Raw genomic sequence first — 20,119 nt, 5'->3', positions numbered from 1 at the left:
AGAAGAAGAAGAAGAAGAAGAAGAAGAAGAAGAAGAAGAAGAAGAAGAAGAAGAAGAAAGAAATTGGGCTTTCTCAGTCACCTGAGTCAGACCTACCTCTCAGGTAACAAGGACTCTTCACAAAGTAACCCTTGCACCGGAAATAAAAAGTAAACAAAACAAACACATACCAAAACAACAACAAAAACCAAGACTTTCTAACCGTTGCCTGAGACTAGATTGCCATTGATGTTCATAACCAACCACTTCCCCCTCTTTCTGCACCATCCTCAGATGGGCTAACAGCTGAGTTATAAAAAGAGGACTTATTGTTGAGAATAGTTTTTGCTATCCTAGGGTTTTGTTATTCAGATGAATTTGCAAATTGCTCTTTCTAACTAGGTGAATTGAGTTGGAATTTTGATGGGGATTGCATTGAATCTGTAGATTGCTTTCAGCAGGATAGCCATTTTGACTATATTAATCCTGTCAATCCATGAGCATGGGAGATCTTTCCATCTTCTGAGGTCTTCTTTAATTTCTTTCTTCAGAGACTTGAAGTTCTTATCATACAGATCTTTCACTTCCTTAGTTAGAGTCACACCAATGTATTTTATATTATTTGTGACTATTGTGAAGGGTGTTGTTTTCCTAATTTCTTTCTCAGCCTGTTTATCCTTTTGTAGAGAAAGGCCACTGATTTGTTTGAGTTAATTTTATATCCAGCTACTGCACTGAAGCTGTTTATCAGGTTTAGGAGTTCTCTGGTGGAATTTTTGGGGTCACTTATATATACTATCATATCATCTGCAAATAGTGATATTTTGACTTCTTCCTTTCCAATTTGTATCCCCTTGATCTCCTTTTGTTGTCGAATTGCTCTGGCTAGGACTTCAAGTACTATATTGAATAGGTAGGGAGAAAGTGGGCATCCTTGTCTAGTCCCTGATTTTAGTGGGATTGCTTCAAGTTTTTCTCCATTTAGTTTGATGTTGGCTATTGGTTTGCTGTATATTGCTTTTATTATGTTTAGGTATGGTCCTTGAATTCCTGATCTTTCCAAGACTTTTATCATGAATGGGTGTTGGAGTGTGTGAAATGCTTTCTTAGTATCTAACGAGATGAACATGTGGTTTTTGTCTTTGAGTTTGTTTATATAGTGGATTACTTTGATGGATTTCCATATATTAAACCATCCCTGCATCCATGGAATGAAACCTATTTGATCATGATGGATGATCATTCTGATGTGTCCTTGGATTTGCTTAGCGAGAATTTTATTGAGTATTTTTGTATCGATATTCATAAGGGAAATTTGTCTGAAGTTTCCTTTCTTTGTTGGGTCTTTATATGGTTTAGGTATCAGAGTAATTGTGACTTCATAAAATGAATTGGGTAGAGTACCTTCAGTACCCTATTTTGTGAAATAGTTTGAGGAGAACTAGAATTAGGTCTTCTTTGAAAGTCTGATAGAACTCTGCACTAAACCCATAAAAGAACCTCTGGTGGAATCACCATGCCTGACCTCAAGCTATACTACAGAGCAATTGTGATAAAAACTGCGTGGTACTGGTACAGCGACAGACAGGTAGACCAATGGAATAGAATTGAAGACCCAGAAATGAACCCACACACCTATTGTCACTTGATCTTTATAAGAGAGCTAAAACCATCAAATGGAAAAAAGACAGCATTTTCAACAAATGGTGTTGGCACAACTGGCAGTTATCATGTAGAAGAATGCGAGTTGATCCATTCTTATCACCTTGTACAACACTCAAGTCTAAGTGGATCAAGGAACTCCACATTAAACCAGAGACACTGAAACTTATAGAGGAGAAAATGTGGTAAAGCCTCGAAGAGATGTGCACAGGGGAAATTTTCCTGTACAGAACAGCAATGGCTTGTGCTATAAGATTGGGAATCGACAAATGGGACCTCATAAAACTGCAAAGCTTCTGCAAGGCAAAAGACACCGTCAATAAGACAAAAAGACCACCAACAGATTGGGAAAGGATCTTTACCTATCCTAAATCAGATAGGGGACTAATATCCAATATATATAAGGAACTCAAGAAGGTGGACTCCAGAAAATCAAATAACCCCGTTAAAAAATGGGGCTCAGAACTGAACAAAGAATTCTCACCTGAGGAATACCGAATGGCAGAGAAGCACCTGAAAAAATGTTCAACATCCTTAATCATCAGGGAAATGCAAATCAAAACAACCCTGAGATTCCACCTCACACCAGTCAGAATGGCTAAGATCAAAAATTCAGGTGACAGCAGATGCTGGCGAGGATGTGGAGAAAGAGGAACACTCCTTCATTGTTGGTGGGATTGCAAGCTGGTACAACCACTCTGGAAATCAGTTTGGCGGTTCCTCAGAAAATTGGACATAATACTACCAGAGGATCCAGCAATACCTCTCCTGGGCATATATCCAGAAGATGTTCCAACCGGTAAGAAGGACACATGCTCCACTATGTTCATAGCAGCCTTATTTATAATAGCCAGAAGCTGGAAAGAACCCAGATGCCCCTCAACAGAGGAATGGATACAGAAATTGTGGTACATTTACACAATGGAGTACTACTCAGCAATTAAAACCAATGAATTTATGAAATTCTTAGGCAAATGGATGCATCTGGAGGGTATCATCCTGAGTGAGGTAACCCAATCACAAAAGTACACACATGATATGTACTCACTGGTAAGTGGATATTAACCTAGAAACTTAGAATACTCAGGATGCAATTTGTAAAACACATGAAACTCAAGAAGAAGGAAGACCAAAGTGTGACTACTTTGTTCCTTCTTAGAATGGGGAACAAAATACCCATGGAGGGAGCTACAGAGACAAAGTTCGGAGCTAAGATGGAAGAAAGGACCACCCAGAGACTGGCCCACCTGCTGATCCATCCCACATACAACCACCAAACCCAGACACTATTACATATGCCTGTAAGATTTAGCTGACAGGACGCTGATAGAGCTATCTCTTGAGAGGCTATGCCAGTACCTGGCAAATACAGAAGTGGATGTTCACAGTCACCTATTGGATTGAACATAGGGCCCCTAATGAAGGAGCTAGAGAAAGTAACCAGGGAGCTAAAGTGGTCTGCAACCCTATAGGAGGATCAACAATATGAACTAACCAGTACCCCCAGAACTGCGTCTCTAGTTGCATATGTAGCAGAGGATGGCCTAGTCAGCCATCAATAGGAGGAGAGGCCCTTGGTCTTGTGAAGGTCATATGCCCTAGTAGAGGGGATTGCCAGGGTCAGGAAGCAGGAGTGGGTGGGTTGGGGAGCAGGGCAGGGGGAGGGTATAGGGAACTTTCAGGATAGCATTTGAAATGTAAATGAAGAAAATGTCTAATAAAAAAAAATAAAGAGAGGACTTATAATTAATGTAGACATAAAATGATCTGGTCTGCTCCTGTCCAAGCCTTTCCTTGCTTAATAGAGAACTCACATTTAGTGGTGTACAACATGCTTTTTCATAATTGCTCTTAGTGGGCTTAAAAAAAAAAAACCTCTTAAATCATCATCTACTCTATTTTTTTTATTCCATTCTGCTGTGGATTAAAAAAAAATGTTGTTGCTGCTGGCTTTCGTGTATTCTTCAATAATGTTCTTTCAGTCACTGTGCCTCTCACTATAAATGTCCCATCCATCTGTCAGTAATGGCAGTGTAATTACAATAATTCTGTAATGTGCTCTTCGGAGCTTTGCAGGTAGTGGGAGGTGATGGCGAGGAACGTGTGCCTCTGCTACAGTTCAGGTTCTCTCACCCTCTTGGAGGAATCAGAAAAGAACATTTCTGAGATTGGCCATTTCAGATTTTGAAAGACATAGTCATGATTTAATACTCCATGCCAATGGGTGTGTTGACAAGATAGCTGTATCCTCATATGTGCAACATACAATGATTGTGTGTTCACTCTTGTTTTGTAGGGATCATTCAGGGACTTTCTAAAGTAATGTAAGACTTTGAAATAGCTCTTTGATGGAGACTGAGGTCTTTTATCCCCTGCACTCTCAAACATTAGACTGTATATGTGAATCTAGCATAAACATTTATTTATGTTTGTAGGTCCTAGTTGATCATATGTGAACAACTTCATATTATTCTAGCACAGCCATTCCTCTTGGTGATCCAGTGTTGGGAAAAATATTAATCCTTAGAAATTTAGATATGGTGCTGGCACCTATTTTTGTTTCTGTTTCATGAGTGGCTCCAGAACTTAACTTGTATTATCACAGCACCCCATCATTCTAAGCAGAAACACCACATCTATCCATTCTGAAACCTCTGTTCATGTTCTTCCCACTGAAGCCTTTGAAGGCGGCCAGTCAGAGAAGGTGCCTATAAGGCAGCTCAAGTGATGTTTGTTTCCATATCTTCTGTGTTATTATTAGACTCAATGAAAACTGAAACTCTACAGCTTTGGGCAGAGCTTGAAATAATGTTTTTTTTTCTCTGGCTGCCCATTTTGTGAGTCCAGAGAATAGATCAGACAGCCTGTCTGTGACTTTGTGACTAAGAAGTTAACGTCTGTAATGTGCCTCCTTTGTAATGCCAACAACCACAGGAAGTGGGTCACACATCCATTGTTCCTTGGGAGAAGAAAAGCATTGTTTCATAGTTCATATAACAAGTGCGTATGAACTCCCCATACCCTGGTCCACTTGAGGGCATTGATACAATCAGTGATTGGCAATGTTCAATGTATTGTGGGTTTTGTTCTTTGGGAGTGATGTTTCATAAGAACACTGTAGAAGCACTTCTAACTGGTATTTACACTTCTATGAAATGAGAGATTCATTGTGGTTAATACCAGGAACAAAGCTCACTTTCATGTTTGAAGTTAATTGATTTCTTTAGGAATCAAGCCTATTTATTACATTTCTGACATGTGCTAGCCTACATAATGGTGTGTTATGGATTGCCTCATAAATGAAGATTCTGATCATGGTTTTTAAAAGAATCTTTCGTTTACAGTAAGAATTTTGTTCTCTTCGGGCTCACTTCAATATGAACAGTATCTTGAAGAAATGTGTGTCTTTGCCTCTTTAGTTTCTGTTATAAAATGTTAGACACATTTTTCATAGAGAGTAAATTTTCATTTTCAGAAATTTGGTCTGGAACTAGAAAATGCATGTGGTTGTAAATTATTGTGTGTAACTATCAAGAATATTTTTAAGTTGATACATGATTCTTATTCTATAATTCTATCTATTATAGTGGAGTTTATTCTTTGTACTTCTAGGAAATAAGGTTGACTCTTTGAATATTTGCAAGAAAACAGTTTAGAATTTGCATGGTTGATGTCTTTCTATCCCAGGAACAAAGGAGGGCAACAGGAACTCTGAGGTGTTCAAAGCAAGGAATTCTGTATGCCCAGAGATGGGGAAAGTGCCTGACAAGTCTGAGGCAGAGCCTTAATTCATGGCCAGAGCCTGAGTTATTAGGTTTCGTAAACTCTTTTTCCTTGGTCAGCTTGTAAATGATACTTTCCTTCTTTGAAAAAAATAAACAAATTCAATATATTTTGGAAGTTTATGAAATAACATGGACTTGGAACTGAGCCCTGAGGATGATATGAGTTATTATATAAAAAAGTTATTAATACCTTATTGGGGCCTGGGAGAGAACCCTTAATTTGACCACCATACTTTTGATGCTTTGGTGGTCAAATTAAGGGTACAAGGATGATAGGAAGGAGCCTTAGAGCCCCCAAAGGGACCGGGGGATCCTGGCAAGGCTTGTGCTATGGAAACTTTTTTTTTTTTTTAATTTTTGGTACTTCCTAATAGATACAGATATTTCTTTTGTTTTCTTTTTTTTTTAATTAGGTATTTTCTTCATTTATATTTCCAATGCTATCCCAAAAGTCTCCCATACCCTCCCCCCCACTCCCCTACCCACCCACTCCCACTTCTTGGCCCTGGTGTTCCACTGTACTGGGGCATATAAAGTTTGCAAGACCAATGGGCCTCTCTTTCCAATGATGGCCGACTAGGCCATCTTTTGATACATATGCAGCTAGAGTCAAGTGCTCCGGTGTACTGGTTAGTTCATATTGTTGTTCCACCTATAGGGTTGCAGATCCCTTTAGCTCCTTACTTTCTCTAGCTCCTCCATTGGGGGCCCTGTGAGCCATCCAATAGCTTACTGTGAGCACTGAGTGTATAGTTCCACGCAGTTGGTGTAACAGACTGTAGGAGGATGTGAGCTCCAAAGGTGCCTCTTGAATCAGACCCCTGCTAGGAAGCTCACTGAGTTCAGGTCTCACTGCAGAGAGACACAGGCTAGGAAGGAACCAGGTTCAAACTCTGAGGGCTAAATCTCGAGGCGCCCAGGGCAGGTTATAACTGATGAAACAGGTCCTTACAAGAACAGGAATAAAAGTGCTTATTAAAATGAAATGTCAAGTTTATTGCAGTTTGCTTTTGGAAAGGCCACTCTATGATGGATAACTGATATTTATGATGCATAAGCTATTTTACCTGCCTAGCAAAAGAGGATATAATTATATTTCCAGTCCTGTACGAGTTCATTTACATGATCAATTCACTTGTCCTGGGAAGTGAAATTAAATTGATGAAAGGAGAGTTGCAGCCTTTTGGGGGGTTTTGAAAACTAAGTTTAATGCAAAAAAAAAAAAAAAAAAGAAAGCATTATGCTGTAACTTTGTTATAAACTAAGGCAAATTGAAAATCTTCATTTTCCCTAAAGAAAACCGGTTATAGGCTGTTTTCTTTGTGTTTAACCAATGTTATGATTTAACCATCGTTCATTGCTTCTCTCCTGCTTTCACGGGGAGCATGCTAAGGAGAACTTTTCTTCCCTTGAGCATTGGTTAATAATGGGGAAGACAGAAATAAAGAGGCTTATATTTGGATTGAGGTGGGTACTTCATGTTCTGGTGGTTAATACTGAGAAGCGAGCACCAGGTTTATTAATAATTCGCCCCACAGCCATCCTTTCCTTATGCTTGCCATGGGTTCACATTTCCTTCTGTGGCACATGCCACCACTTAAAAATGCTACAAAACTGTTTCTATATACAACTAAGGGTTTCTCACTTCAGACCAAAATACTGAACACTAACAATCCAGAAATGAACTGTTGCTATTTATGGCCTAATGAAAAAGATGGTGTCATGAATAATTTTTCAACATGTTTTGTATTTCATTTAAAGCATATTGTGCAGTTCCTCCCCAAATATTCAAACTCCTTGTAAAATCACCAAAAATTACATGATCATGTTGAGAGCTTGACTTTCTATTTCTTTTTTTTATTAGATATTTTCTTCATTTATATTTCAAATGCTATCCCCTTTCCTAGTTTCCTCTTCGAAAGTCCCCTATACCCTCCCATGCTCTGCTCCCTAACCCGCCCACTCCCGCTTCCTGGCCCTGGCATTCCCTTGTACTGGGGCATATAATCTTTGTAAGACCGAGGGCCTCTCTTCCCATTGATGACCAACTATTTCTTTTTTGCATATAATTTAACATTTGTAGTTTGCTACATTGGCGAAGAAAGCAGATGAAATACATTGAAAATGCTGATTTTTAAGTAAATTCTATATACTAGAATTTTATTGAAAACACTAATGGCCTTGTATTTCTGACTTTCTTCTTGCATAGCAGACTGAGGTATTGTGTGATTCTGTTGTATTGGAGAATACCACATTTCTAGCTCATTTTTTCACATTCTTTCCATGCTTGATGTCAGGGTTGGCCCTTAAATGAAAAATGATGAGATGGTTATAAGCTGAGCACCCAGCAATCATCTCACCATTATACTAGAGGGCATACAGTCCAGATCTAAAGTTACACCATTCAAGAAATGTGTGTGCAATGAGAGTTAAAGAGGCTACCCCTGGTGTCACCCTGCCCAGTGCTCATTCATGTCCAAACCCTCTTCTTCATTACATGGCAATCTTCCACAAGTGTCATCTCTCATGATTTATTTAAAGGCCTATTTTTAGTTCCTTAATCTTCTCATTTATTTGCTTTTTGTTGTCTAGGTTGAATAGGGTATTGAATCCGGTGAAGGAAGATGAGTGTGAAAGTGGAATCTTTATCCCTTTCCAGCTGTTCCCTTAACAGATCTGTTCAATTCGCTCCCTCTCTCATTCACGAGAAGCAATAGCGTAGCTTTAGAAATGTCAGATGATGTGCTGGACGTTTGGATAGAGCAGTAAATTATGATTCCCAACACAGTGTCTGGAGGAGTCACCTTCCTCCTGCCTCTGAAGAGGCTTGCTAACTCCCTTCCGTTTGTTCCATTATATAAGTAGTCCTTTTTCTACACTGAGTTTTCTGCTGTTGTTAACGCACTTGCTCAATACCACATCAATGGATTGGTCACACTAGCTGCTGTACCAAACAGGTCTTCCTGCTTAAGCAGTTTGGGACCCTAAGCATTTACTTCCTGTTGATGTAAGTGAGCTTTGTAAGGACCCAGGAGCTCACCAGTCTTCCCTCACTTTGCCTTTTTGTGCCCATACAGTAGAAGATGGAAGAGTATGAACGATTCAGACAAGACTTGTTATATATGGGCTAGCACCTTAAAGTCACGAATATTACCTCCCCCTTTTCCTTTGTCTGGAATCCAGGCCCATTGCTATGTTTAACTGCAGTAGAGCTGGGAAATCAAGTGGCTTAGTCTCCCACAAATGCTGATAACCCGAGGTGAGAGATAATGGTGAGTTTGCCTTCCATAGCTGCTTGTTTCTCTTTTTGTTCTTGCCAGTCTAGATAGAGCCTCTTGTCTTCCTTCAGTAATTGATTCTGTTTCAGGGATCCTTTGGGAGTTCAGATGGTAGGAAACAACCTGTTTTCTTTTTCCAATGCGTTGAGCATACTAAAAGAGTTAAGAGAACTGAATACCTGCAGATTTTGCAGTTACTACTAGAAACACATTGATTTGGGAGGACCGTGCTACTATTTTTCAGTATTGCTTTCTCCAAGTGGGGGTAAGTTTACTGAAATTCCCTCATGGTAAGATTGCTGTCACCCCTTCCTGCCATCCCTTCTCCAGGCAGTTACCAGATTCGTCCTCACTGTCCTGGTGCAATGGGAACAAGTCCATTGCTTGCTTCCTTCATCCAGATATTTGTGGTGTAGGGGAAAAGGAGTCAGGAGGAAGGAAGGACAAAGTCCCAGTAATAGTAGGATTACATACTGAAGGGACCCAGGCAAAGGTCACTTATTGGTATATTGGGGATAAGGAGAAGTGGGTTATGCCACTTTCAGGGAAGGAAAGCTTGTTTTGTCTCTCTGTCTCTGTCTCTGTCTCTGTCTCTGTCTCTCTCTCTCTCTCTGTCTCTGTCTCTCTCTCTCTCTCTCTATATATATATATATATATTTACCATACACTTCCATATGTTGTTGTATGCAGGGTATACCATGGCTTTATGGCAGAGATACATAGTCTTAGTTTAGGTCAGAGAGGTTTGAGATTTGGCAATGTCACACAGAGTTTAAGAGTTGTTCATTCTTGGGCATCTTTTGCTTGTGGAAAGCAGGCATTTAGAGGTTAAGATGGTGCTGTAAAATCTCTAGCCTGTGCTTTGTGGGCTAGAGAACATCAGATCACTTACTTGAGCTATGAAGACTTCATATACAGTGAGTGTGTAAAGAGGACCCTTTTAAACAGAGGCAAACAGGTAGCTTTTCTGCAATTGTTTCAAGTTCTGTTTCTGCCAGCTGAGTGCTCTGTACCCAGGAGGTTCTCTGTAAGTATTTAACTAATTGAAGTGATTTCATATGTGTGCATCACATTCAGTTAAGTTGAGCAAGCCCCCATTAGAGGCTGTCATAAGTTTCAAACCTATGTACTCATTATGTCTCAAGGTTTGCCTGTGGTGTATTGCAACCAGGATTTTTTTTTTTCTAATTCAAGGGATTGATAGCACATTAAGTTAATTTCTGGTTTCTTGTTTCTGTCCATGGCTTTTCCATACTTATCGAGCCATAAAGATATTGGTGTTTTCTACAAAGATCTGAGGACCTGATTACTAGCCTGTTAGATCTGCAGCTGACTAAAGGTCATAGCATTGATGGAGAAGTTAAAATTGAACATTTATATTTTGCATTCTTTTTTATTGGAAATTTTATTTGTTTACATTTCAAATGTTATCCCCTTCTTCGATTCCAACCCCCCCAGAAGCTCCCTATTCCATCCCCCCACCTCCTGCTTCTATGAGGGTAGGTGGGGGCATATGAGGGTGTGCCCCCACCCACCCACTCCTGCCTCCCCACCCTCATATTCCTCTACACTGGGGCATCTGAGGATGCTTTCAGCTAACCATTGAACTGATCACGGGGTCCCCAATGGAGGAGTTAGAGAAAGGACTGAAGGAGCTGAAGGGGTTTGCAACCTCATAGGAAGAAGAACAGTATTAATCAACCTGACCCCCGCCTCCCCCCCCCCCCAGAGCTCCCAGGGTCTAAACTACCAACCAAGGAGTACACATGGAAGGACCCATCACTCCAGCCACGTACGTAGCAGAGGATGACCTTGTTGGGCATCAATGGGATATTTTGCATTCTTTCAAACCCTGTCTGAATCTAACTGATCTTGTATCCTTCACACACCTCTCCACTCTACTATTGCCAGCTGCCGCCCATCTCCTTGGTGGCAGGCTGTAAGCCACAAAGCGTCCAGCTGCTTCCTCCTGTCCTACATGCCGCTGGTCTAATTCCTGCCTGCATCATGCTGTGTTTACCTCTGAGATGTCTCTGAGGTCATGGATTTGAGGTCCTCTTTTAGACCTACACATACCTTTCTTAATCCCCTCAGAGCTCTGAGATGGTTGGAGAATAATGAATGACCAATGAGCCAGAAAACAGATCTTAAAAACAATAAATAAATAAAACATTAAGGAAGTTTCTATGTTAGAAGTCATGTCTTTTCACCGTGCCATGGGAGGATGTATTTCATCATCTTTGGAAACACCTGTTTTTTTCCAAAACTCTGTATCCAGGAGACACGAGCAGGCAGTTGGAATCTTTGTGTGTGTGTGTGTGTGTGTGTGTGTGTGTGTCACATTGAAGAGAGTTGATCAGTGAATAATGAAGGAAGGTGGAGGGGTGGGCAGGAACAGATCAGTGACGCAGGACACTTCTGAATGAAACTCCTCCTTTTTGTTTGTGCTTGACTGGGAAGGTTTTCTATTTTGTTCTCCTTCCTTTCAAAGTGTAGGATGAAAGCCCAGAGCCAGAAAGATAGACAGAACCACTTTCCTTATTAGTTAGTCACCACTAGAGGATTCCTTTACTGCCTCAGCCTACTAATGTGAATCTATAGGAAACCCAGAAGTACCTTAGAAAGTGTCTGGAATGGACAAATCGGTAAAAAACAAGTACATGTTGGAAAGAAAGATATGAAGGTCATAGCTATCAAGGTTTCAATCTGATTGTTTTGTTTTTTGCAAGAATTCTACAAAGGTTCTTATATTAGTTTCTTATTCACTTGTCTTATTACTAATAAGTTGTCAACAAAAAAATGTACTAATAATGCTTAGTAAAAATGAGATAACACTATTCATCCTGGGGCCTGGCAAGGTGGCTTAGCAGGTTAAGGGGCTACTGCACAAGCCCAATGAGCTGAATTCGATCCTGAGAACCTATGGAGAGGTGGGAGGAAACAACCAACTCTACAGGGTTGTCCTGTAACTTCCTCTCGCATGACATGCCATGTATACATTTGTGTCATTCACACATATGCACACACAACAATAGTATGATAATAGCAGCAATTATAAATATATCGATATAAAACTATCCTGAACATTGTCCTTTAACCATAGGCTAACAGAATAACAGAGTTTTAGGTTACAAAGCTTCGAGTACTGAGTAGTGACGGTCAGTAAGTTTCTCCTGCAGTGGCTTGTACTGGCAAGTTAATACTGCCCTTCCTCTTAGGCTAGAAGTAAGCTGTACCTGACTATTCAGTTTGTTTCTGTTTCTGTCTTACAGGGGAAAATGGTGAAAGGAATGGGAGGAGCTATGGATTTGGTGTCCAGTTCCAAAACCAAAGTGGTGGTTACCATGGAGCACTCAGCGAAGGTAACACGTGTTTCCTCACACATTTGAAACAACTCACAGTATGCCAAGCCTCGGTGTGCCATGTCGCTGGACTGGGGATTTTAGTTTTCTCTGGCTCATCAGAAGGTGATGGCACTTACGTTGATAAGGGAAAGAACACAGGAAGGTAGCAGTTCATTGCCTGGCCAGATGCTTGCTCAACTGTGAGGGACTCCAGGTACCGGGGTGTCCTTTGGACAGTCGTGTGCTCATCCTGAGTTAAAGCTTCACTGTCTCTGAAGTCAGTGGAGATGTGTTGATTCTTGATTTAAGATTGTTAGAGTAGCCACTCACTGTGGTCGCATGAAAAGCACAATAGGCTGTCCGTCTGCAACAATAGTTATTTTCAAGTCCACAGTTCTTTCCAGAATGTATGAGACCCTAACAGCTACGGTAATAGCAAACATCCTTGTTCTGAGAAGCACATTTTTCACAAACCATCCAACAGTTAATGGGGTACCTCCTAGGTGCTGGGTGATCATAGCTAGTATTTGTCAGTGACACCAAAGTAAGCCAAAATCACTGATCAAAAGGAGCTCATCTTCAACATTCTCCCTCTTTTTATAAAAGTAGCTAATATGTATGGGGCTTTCACTGCCAGTTGATCATGTCTGTGTTTGTGTGCCCATAAAGTTGATAATAGGTACCTTATTTTTCCACTACATTTCTTTAGCTCTCCATTTATTTACATACAGACTTACTTATTGTCCGTTTGTGTATACATTCACTTAGGACGGCATGTGTATGAAGCTCAGAGGACAACTTAGAGGAGTTGGTTCGGGTCCTGGTGATTACACTCAGGCTATGAACCTTGAAAACAAGGATCCTTACCCACTGAGCAATCTCACTGGCCTCTAATAATATCCTCCCCTCTCCCCCGACACCAATTTGTGCTTTGGTTCTGGAAGCAGAGCCAAGACACCAATTTGTGCTTTAGCCAAGAGTCACTTTTTTTTTTTGGTTTTTAAAGACAGGGTTTCTCTGTATAGCCCTGGCTATCCTGGAACTCACTTTGTAGACCAGGCTGGCCTTGAACTCAGAAATCCACCTGCCTCTGCCTCCCAAGTGCTGGGATGAAAGGTGTGCACCCTACCTCCGGACAAGAGTCACTTTCTTGAGGCCTTATGACTAGTGTATCGAGACTTGTCTTTCACTGCGAAACCCGGTCTTCTAACAAATGGAGCCGTTATTCCAACTTGCTCACTGCTTACTGTCTTTTCTGTCCAGGACCCATTGATTTCTGATGATTGGTGAAGTCAGTCTTGGGTGGTCTGTTCCTCACTTGCAGTGACCTTAGTTTTTCCCTTATTCATCCTGGGAGGCTTACTGGTCTGAGTGGAATGGTCCTGTGCCTGTCCGGCTTGATTTAGTGGTGCACCAGCCCATGTAAGAGCATGGGCTAGCTTTGCACTTTGCTTGCTGGCTAGGGGAGTTCTGTTGGTGAAGAGAGCCATGAATGCTGACTGCCCTAAATATGAACTAGCATAGGTTGTTTAGAAGACAGTGGGAAGTGAGCAGCAGGGCGTGAACGAGGTATATTAGAAGGGGAAACAGCACAGGTGACTCCCTTGAGATGCCTTGCCTGGCATCCAAAATGCTCATCTCGGAGGTGGAAGAGTGCCAAGCCACAAATCAAATCTAAGTCTTCTCTGGAACATAAAGCATTTGGAGGTAACTCCATCCAACTTCCCTTCGGTTGTTATTGTACTGTTGACACATAGGCAATGGAGTCTGACTTATTTTGGATTATTTTTGCACATTCATTTTCAAAACATTAGGCCTGTGTTTAGCAAATTCTCTCTCCCTCTCCCCCCTCTCTCTCTCCCTCACCAAAGTCTTTTCTTCTCAGCTGGAATTTCTGATAGAGGAAAATAAATGGTGTGTGAGACCTGTAGCTGACTGAGTCCCTGTTAGAGCTTGCTGCCAATGCAAGACCCTGTGTTTTACCTCTCCCTCCCCTTCTTCTTTTCTCAGTGAGAAATTGGGTTGTTTCACACTAGAATTGGAGGGCTTCCCACAAATGCTTTCATTTGAACAAAGCAGAAGGCAATCTACTCATAGGTTTTTTTTTTTTTTTCAAAACTTGGAGGGAGGGGTTGTTTGTTAGCTTCATTCTATAATCCAGGCTTGTTTGGAACTCACTTTGGAGGCAAAGCTGGCCTTAAACTCACAGTCCTCCTTCTACCTCAGAGTACTGGGACTACAGCATTCACGGCTGTGATTAGAATAGTTAGAGAAGACTATTCACACATAACATTTAGATAAGCTCCAAATACTGTCTGGCAAAGCTCACATCTCACTTGTGTTCCTGAGAGTGTGATGCTGCTTGGGACTGCTCCACTGTGAATGGCATGGGTATATGAACATTGCCACATCCTCCCTACTGGAAAGGGACAGACTTCCCATTCCTGATAGCCCTTCCTTTCTTCTGAGGTGACCTTGTGACCACTGCTGTGTTGCAACACACAAGCAGCCCCCACAGGTTTATAAACTTAGAGCACAGGGCTCAAGAAGGGATTAAAAGAGGAGGAGAGAAATGTGGTCTTGTCGTCTTGAGCTATGCTCTTCTTCCTGTAAGTGTCTGGATCTACCTGCCCAGTGGTATTTCAGGTGTGGCTTTGTCCCTTTCAACTTCCTTACCCACCTGTAGGGTTACAGGCGCATTGGCAGACCTTTAAAACATCTTTCTTCTCCCTCCCTCCCTCCCTCCCTCCCTCCCTTCCTTCCTTCCTTCCTTCCTTCCTTCCTTCCTTCCTTCCTTCCTTCCTTCCTTCCTTCCCTCCCTCCCTCCCTCCCTCCCTCCCTCCCTCCCTCCCTCCCTCCCTCCCTCCCTCCCTTCCTTCCTTCCTTCCTTCCTTCCTTCCTTCCTTCCTTCCTTCCTCTCTTATTGTTTTAATGAGAACAAAGGAAACTTTGCAAGACTGGCTGTCTGCTGGTGCTACTTCCAAGTGACTCCCTGCCTTCTGGCAACTTCTGGGGCCACCAGCAGGTGCGAGCATCCAACTGGGATGCTGTTTTTACTGAGGTTGGGATATAATAATACCAAGGCAGAATTGTACAGATAGTGCTTTCTTGCTGTCCTTCCTTCCATCTCTCTTTGTTTTAGAAAGTATAGTGCTTTTAAAAAGTTAACTCTTGGACAATTCCTTACACACAAACCTTTCTTCTTTTCATCTTTGACCTATTCTGCCTTCTGTCCCTTAAAACTGGAAAGGCAATAAAGAAGAACTTGGGTCCTTTGCCGCTGGACATGTGCCTTACTTAGTCTTACTTTCTTGGAGGGCCTCTGAGTAAGTTCAGAATGTAGGCAAGCCACTGCAGGAAAGTGGCTGGGTTAGGAGTTTGATCCCATCTCCGTCAGCCTATGTCTGCCTTAATCACAGGTAGTCTGCACATTGTCCTGCCTCTCCCCATCTTGTCCAGATTTGTCCCTTCCAGGAACCTTTGTGCCCCTTTCCCTAACCATACCTCCCATTGCTTTGGTGAGAAAGCCATCAGTAAAGGCTTTGAAACTAAGTAATCTTAGAATGTGAGCTCTCTCTGTTTTCATTTCCTCAGATTTTGTGTTACTATTTTTTCCCCTGGATGCTTAGTAGCCCAGTGGCAGGCAGCGATTTCAAACCTCCCCCCTCTATGTCACTGGGCTGGGATCGATGCTATTTGAACATTTGTGATGTCTGGACTGTTTGAGTTATAATTTAATGGTGAATCCAGCGAAAGTACTCTGCCCTTCTCTCATTTTGTCTGATTTCCAAAGGCCTTTAAACACTGGGCTGAGATCCATTGCTGCTCAGCTGCTTCGGATCCACAGATGGTGTCCAGTTCCTTTCCTTATAAGTTCCCAACAGGATTTGGAGCTCCATCTCTGCGCCTCTGAGCTTTACATCTTCTATGCCATGTTGGGGTACTATTTAAAACATTGTTTTTGTACTAACCATTGTATTTCAATAGGTGATTCTAGAAAGCCTTTGTCTCCTGTGGCCTCCCTTCTTGAAAGTCTGAAACATTCCAAGCAGAGTCCTACATCAAGGTTTTTGTCCTCAGTATTATGTGTGCTTTGAATGATCTCCCTTAGACAACCTGTGTGGCTCACCCACACACATCACTGAAGCACAAGGTACCAGAGAGGCTTTCTCTCAGTGCCTTTCTACAGACCTCTTCCCACCCCTCTTCATCAGAAATCGAGAAGCTCTGCAAGAGCCTGGACTCTGTGTGTTATGAAAATGGGGCACAATGGTGCCATTCTGTTAGAGTATAGAAAATATTTGTCAGGCTCGGCGAATTCTTGTTGAATTGATTCATACTTCAGATCATGATTCTCTGAGCACGTCGAGCACTCTTAACCCTTCCAAGTTGTTGGTGCTCATTGTTTTCATCTCATCGTTGCAGATCTTATTATTTCCATTCCACAGATAGACAAACCAAACTCCATAGAGATTAAATATTCCAGTCAGAATCAAATGGAAAGAGAGTAAGACTAGTCCCGGAGTCTGGATGTTCGACCTCTAAACCACCTCTGCCTTTGCAAAACTTTCCTGACAGTGCCATCACCGCCAACATTGGGGACCAAGCACCTCCTTCTAAGTACTGAATGCTGAAATCTGGTCCCAGGCTTCTACCCGAGGGCAAAGCACTGGAGTTGCACTTAACATTTACTGTAAGCAAGCAAAGGAAGAAGCTCTGCTTTTAAGAACACTAAAGAGAGCTCTGTTTCTGAGGAAGAGGTATATTTTCTCAGTGAGAGATTTGGGTCTGAGGGAGTATCAGGAATCATAATTGTGTTGTTATGAAGTTGAGAATAAATCTTTGGGAATGATTTTTCTGGTTTAGTCTAATCTATCCAGGAGCACAGGTCTCATGTAGATATTTTGATGCTGATTTTATCTCCTCTTTCCTTTTTCTTTTTATTCTGAAAGAGAATTATAAAAATGGACTGAAACTTATTAAGCTCATTTATTTTAGATCAAATGTGTTACTTAAAGCAACAAATGTAAAAGATTTCTGTGGTAATTTCTGGCAACACTGTAAAGTACTGTCAATTTGATAAAGTGTGCTTTTGTTTTGGACTGACTCAGGGTTAGCGGTAGTTTCTGCTGCTGTTTCTACCATCCTCAGAGGCTTCTCATTTCTTTCTGTACTGACTGTTCATTAGTCTCTATAGTTTAGAAGACAAATAGTCTACTTAAAAAATAAATAAAAATTCTGAGGGGCCTGAGGTATGTGTAACTTTGTAGTAAAATGTACACTTAGCACACACATGGCCCTGGTACCATCATAATATTAAACTAGGAACACAGACATATTTACATGTGTTTACCTTTGTATATCTCTCTTATGATAGAAATCCTTGAGAAACAAATAAGCCTTGAATGTGGACATGACACAATCTAACATCCAGTAAAAGCTTTAAAATATGTCTTATGGACTATAATTAAGCTAATAATTTTAAACTATATAAGTTTGGGTTATATAAGTGGCCAATGAAATGCTATATATATATATATATATATATATTTTTTTTTTTTTTGGTTTTTCGAGACAGGGTTTCTCTGTATAGCCCTGGCTTTCCTGGAACTCACTTTGTAGACCAGGCTGGCCTCGAACTCAGAAATCCGCCTGCCTCTGCCTCCCGAGTGCTGGGATTAAAGGCGTGCGCCACCACGCCCGGCTAAATGCTATAGTTTTTTAAAGGGAGTCAAAAAGGTAGACTGAGGAAAACTAGGTTGTCACTCTTTTTTGTGAGTGGAAAAGATTTGCTACCTGTCCCTGAGCTCTGCTATGCCGATGCTGAAGATGGCAGGGTTCGGCCTTTACAGAGAGTGGAAGCTTCACCAGCACGAGGGCCTGTCGAAGAGACAGGGCCTCAACCCTGAAGCTTCTTCACAGGGAACTGGCTTGGTACACCCATTGTCTTAGTTGGCTACTCTTCCCTTGAGAGGATCCCTGTGATTATTAACTCCTATTTTATCTACATATAAAGATCACTCGTAATTGTAGAAATATTTAATCCCAATCTGAGGTTTCTACCCCACCTTTGACCATTTAGTTCCTGGATAAAACACATATACACCTTTTATCTTTATAATATGCCTTAAACAACTGTAGTACTGGGCAGATATCTACCTTCTATACTATTGTGTTTATTTCCCAATCAATACTCCCATTATATAATTTGCTGTGTTCCATCTGGGCTTCTCTTAACTCCAAATAGCCAACCCACATGGCCATTGTTTCATGACTCATTTGACCTATGGTGGCGTGCTCCTTAATACCAAGCACGGCCTATCTCAATTCTGCCCAGCTATAGGCTAGAGACATCTTTATTTACCAATCAGAAATAACTTCCGGGCAAGGTCACATAGTGTCACTTGGGTCTACCTGCAGACTCTCATCTATGGGGTAACCAGGTCTTGGGGGCCCTGCACTTAGCATTACAATGCATAGTACCAGACCAAACCTCAACAGTTTTGCCTTTTAGTCCAATAAAAGGCTCCTTTTCTCTCAGATATAAATTGAATATATGAAAATTATAAAACATGATATATATTTATAATGTCCAGTATATTATATTTGGCTGTGGGGAATTGTAGGCTGGTATCCAGTCGAGCTGAGGTCTGAACCCCGATGGTCATAATTCACCTACCCTCAGCTCAACTAGATACCAGCCTGCAATTCCCCACATTTGGCAATTTAGATAGATAAAGATTTTTTTTTTATCATCTATCCTATCTTGGTGAGTTAGAATTTTGTATTTAAATAGTTTATTATCTTTTTAGACCTAGAACATCTTCTTAAGTCCTTAACAACTTAAGTTTAATTGTGAGACTGCGACCTCATCAGAAATTTGAGAAGGGGTAAATATTATTTTAGTATGCAGAAAGCACAGTGATGGAGCTTCTAAATATCATAGAAATGACAAAGACAGCTTACAATATTCCTTACAACATTGGAATATCTATCTTCAGTCTTCTGGCCCAGAACATCTGACAGACTTTAAGTGAAGCAGGAATTATGAAGGGCTAGCTTACCCTCTTTTGGCAGAGCTTAGTAGTTGACTATCCTGCAACCATTTGTCCTATTTGGACAGTATTCTGCTGCAGATAAAGTTGGGGCCTTTTTCCCCAGTGGCTAGTTTGCCATAATTGAAGTATAGAAGTTATTGATGCTCATCATTTTCTTTGATGTGAAATGGGGGTATTGTCAAGAATAACTCTGTCTCATAATCAAAAGATCTTTTAACAATGAAATGGTTTTAGATGCCATATTCTGTAGATTTCTGATGCTTTTGAAGACCATCTATCTATTTATTGCATATCTGAACAAGCAAACATTGCTTGTCTCCAGCTACCTATTATCTGTACAACCCAGGATGTATATTTTTGTGAAATCCAGAGTAGTATCTGACATGACTATGAGTTTGATTGATTGACTGTTAACTTGCACTACTTAATTATCTGAAACACTTTGTCATAGCAGCTATTAAAAGGACTGGGATTGAACCTTGTATTTTTTAAATGAGTTGCATAGGCATAGGCAGAGTAACAAAATTCAGGAATTGCAAAATGTCTCTGTGCAAACAGACGGTCTCCACCAGTGCCCCTTGAGAACTGAATAGGTACCCAGAAAGGCTAAAATGTCCCATGAGGATAAACTCAGTAAGAGCAAGCTCCTCCTGGCCCGGTACTCTACTCAACTGATTTTCCTCATTTAGCCAATGCATTTTTGTTATGTCCCACCTCAGTCTTCACAGTAACCTGCCAGTCATGTAATTGTAGCAAGCACAGCATTTCGCAATGAAGTGTACGTGTATGTAGAAAATAGTTCGTTTGCTTTCACCATTATGGTGAGGGGTGGTTAGGGAGAAGGCACTGGGCATGTGGACAAGCAGGCTTCTGTGATACTGAGTTGAGGTTAAAGAGAGTCTTGATATTGGCTTCCTTGTACCAAAGATTATATATTTTCTACAGAGTTCAGCATCTGGTAGCTTATAACAAGCTTTGCCGATTAGTGATTAGTTAGGGGCCAGTAGAAGAGG

The 20,119-nt window shown here is 41.1% G+C and overlaps 1 protein-coding gene across 1 annotated transcript in view; it reads left to right on the top strand.

The window, feature by feature from the left end:
• Oxct1 (3-oxoacid CoA-transferase 1) overlaps positions 1-20,119 on the top strand; it is a 130,558-nt gene that overhangs the window by 93,167 nt on the left and 17,272 nt on the right. Inside the window, exon 14 of the mRNA XM_021182934.3 lies at positions 11,977-12,066. Within this exon, the coding sequence (XP_021038593.1) occupies positions 11,977-12,066 (90 nt within the window). The remainder of the gene's footprint in view (positions 1-11,976; positions 12,067-20,119) is intronic.

This window comes from Mus caroli, unplaced genomic scaffold, assembly GCF_978045245.1.
Source record: "Mus caroli unplaced genomic scaffold, Mus_caroli_1 scaffold_16, whole genome shotgun sequence".
NCBI lineage: Eukaryota > Metazoa > Chordata > Mammalia > Rodentia > Muridae > Mus > Mus caroli.
This window is presented reverse-complemented; position numbering and strand designations above follow the sequence as displayed.